Here is a 2812-nt window from a genome sequence, read left to right as displayed (position 1 = left end):
CCGCTTAAGCACGCACCCTCCCGGGCCCCCCGGCCATGCCCCCCCCGTGCCCGCGTGCCCCCCGTGCCCACCATGGCGGGCTCAGCGCACGGGCGGCCGCAGGAAGCTCCTCCCACCGCCTCCTCCGCCCCGCCAGCCAATCCGCGGCCGCTGTCCCTGTGATTGGCAGCTGATCGACCAATGGAGAGGCCGTTCCGCGCGGGGGGGCGGGCTCTTTGCTGCCCTCCGGGAGCGCTGGGCCCGGCGCGGCCTCCGGGCCGCCGGTTCGAGTCCCGGCTCCGCGGGTTCGAGTCCCGTCTGCGCCTCGAGGGGAGGCCCCCGTGACCCCCGCGATTCCTGAGTGGGTTCATGTATGAATATCCATCATAAATCATATCCATGCGTCTTCCAGCACCCCTGGATAGCGCCCAGGTATCCACCAGAGCAGCTCTATGGCTCCCCATCCCCAGCTGGAGGGGACCCGTTAAAGTCACAGGCAAAACACACTCGAGTTGGGGAAATCGGTTTAATTTGTTGCCAATCGAATCGGAGCAGGATAATGAGGAATTAAATCAAATGTCAAAAGCAGCTTCTCCACGCCCCTCCCTTCTTCCTGGGCTTAACTTCACTCCCAAACTCTCTCCTCCCTTTCCCCCAGTGGCACAGGGGGATGGGGAATGGGGGCTGTGGTCAGTTCATCACGTTGTCTCTGCGGTCTTTTACATCCCTCCAGGGCTGGCGATGCCAGGGACAGTCGGTGCCCATCCCACCTACCGTGTCCTTTTCCCCGTGTCTTCCTTGTGGGATAAACGGGATCCTCTCCCGCGTTTATCCCCTTGTTCTGTCTGGTTGCATCTCCCTGTGGGCACTGGAGGAGTTGAAGGCGTTTAGGGCCGGTGCAGCAGCTCCAGGGTGATAAATGGGAAGGGGCTTCAGTGCCCACTACGGTGCCAGGCCCCACATCCCAGTGCCAGGCCCCACATCCCAGTGCCAGGCCCCACATCCCAGTGGGATCTGCGAGCATTCCAGCTGAGCTCGGGGTCACGGAGGGCTGTGACAGCCCCGCCCTGCCAGGACCACCCTGCTCCCCTCCCGGGGGGCTCCGCGGGTGCCGGTGGGTGCCCCTGGTCCAGGCAGGGTGCCGGTATTCCCAAGGGGTTGCCATGGCTATGGATCTCCCTGGCGACGGGATGCGTTTCCCACTAGATGTCGCTTCCGCCCGTGCCCGGAGCGGCCCCGAGGGTTGGGGTACCCGGGTTTGGGGGGGTCCCGCATCTCCCCGCCCTCCCCAGGCACCCCCGGGGCACCCCGGGCAGTGCAGCCCCCGGTGTGCCCCCCACCCTGAGCAGCCCCTCCATCGACGGGGGCTGTGATACCAAAAATCCCCCCCAGATCCCCCAAAGGGACCCGATCCCTCATCTCCAGCCAGGCCAGGCTCCAGGGAAGCAGCTTCCAGGGAAGAAGCTGCTCCATCACCTTTGCTGTCCCCATGTCCCGCCCCCCCCCCCCCCCCCCCCCGCCCCCCCCCCCCCCCCCCAGACCCCCCGGGACCCCCAGACTCCCCCAGTCCTTACACTGGGGAACACTTGGGGCTGCCCAGGGCGGTCCCTCGGCTCCTCTGGAACGAATGCAGAGCCCCAGGAGACCCCCAGAGCCCCCACAGCGCCGGCTTTCAGCCCCGCCGAGGCACAAAAAAAAGGAGGGAAAGGTGGAAGATGGATGCTCGGAGCACCCCTCCCGGCCCGGCCGCCCTCCCCCCGCACACAAAAGCCCCTTTGAGGGCTGATTTTACACCGCTCCTGCCGGGGATGCCCCGATTTGCATCAGCAAAGGGAGCGGGGGCCGCGGGACGCAGCCGGGGCCGCTGGAAAAGTCGGGAATTAACGGGTTTCCAACTCCCGAGCCCGGTCGGGGGGTGCCAGGCCCAGCACCCCGTGTACACCGGGGCAGGGAAGGGGGACTTTTAATCCCCAGGGCTGGCATTCGGCGCCCACCGAGCCGGGATCGACCCCCCGGGGCAACCCCGAGCCACGTCCCCGGGGGACAGCAAAGCCACGGCGACACTCGGGGGACTTCCCGGCCCTGGGCGAGGCCGGGGGCAGCTGGCACCCCTCTCCGTGCCCGTTTATCCCCCCTCCCCTCCCAAAAAAAAAGTTTCCCATTGCGCACAAAGGCGGCGCGGGGCATTGTCCGGGCCCTGCATCGCATTACCCGGCGCTCTCCCGGAGAAATCACTTGTATTTCACGCTCCATTGAGCAGCTGCCTGTATATATTTTCTGTGTTGCACTTTTAGCATGACAAAAGGAGAGGGCCTGTGAACTCCTTGCTCTTCAGACCTCTCCGACACGTCCCCCCGAGCGGAGCCCCCCTCGGTTAGCATAACAAACTGCCACGCTCCCTCCAACGTGCTCCGGGGCTCCCTCCCGGCCCCTTTTTTATTTTTTTTTTTCTCCCCCTTGCTAATTTAATGTATAGCTCAATATTTGGGCGTCTGGGTCGCCGGCGGCGGCGGGCGAGCGCGTGCTGGGCGATTGGGAGCCCGGGATGTCCTTCCCATGGATCCGTGGGGGAGCTTGTCCCGGCTCCACGACGCCCCACGCGGGGTTTTAAGCGGTCCCTGGTGGGATCTCAGAGCCCTCCCTGGGGAGGGGACAGAGCCAGACTCAGCTCCGGGCTCCGGTGTCACCATCAGAGCCACCGAACCCTGCGGTGGATCCTGGGCACTGTCCCCCTCTGCTGCTGGAGCTGCAGGTCTCCAGCTCCTGCTTTCGCCTTGAAATCTGAGTTAAAGGCAGGAAAACAGGAGCTGTGGGGCTGGAGTGAGCCTCGGGA

General features: G+C 65.2%; 1 protein-coding gene across 1 annotated transcript in view; it reads right to left on the bottom strand.

The window, feature by feature from the left end:
- The window catches only part of TMEM161A (transmembrane protein 161A), a 6565-nt gene extending 6448 nt beyond the window's left edge, over window positions 1-117 (bottom strand). The window contains 1 exon segment of the mRNA XM_017838187.1: window positions 72-117. Coding sequence (XP_017693676.1) covers window positions 72-74 — 3 coding nt within the window. The 5' untranslated portion in view covers window positions 75-117.
- Between the last annotated feature and the right edge of the window lie 2695 nt (window positions 118-2812).

Source organism: Lepidothrix coronata, unplaced genomic scaffold (assembly GCF_001604755.1).
Source record: "Lepidothrix coronata isolate B3197 unplaced genomic scaffold, Lepidothrix_coronata-1.0 Scaffold327, whole genome shotgun sequence".
NCBI lineage: Eukaryota > Metazoa > Chordata > Aves > Passeriformes > Pipridae > Lepidothrix > Lepidothrix coronata.
The sequence above is the reverse complement of the archived record's forward strand: the minus strand, read 5'-3'. Positions and strand labels throughout refer to the sequence as shown.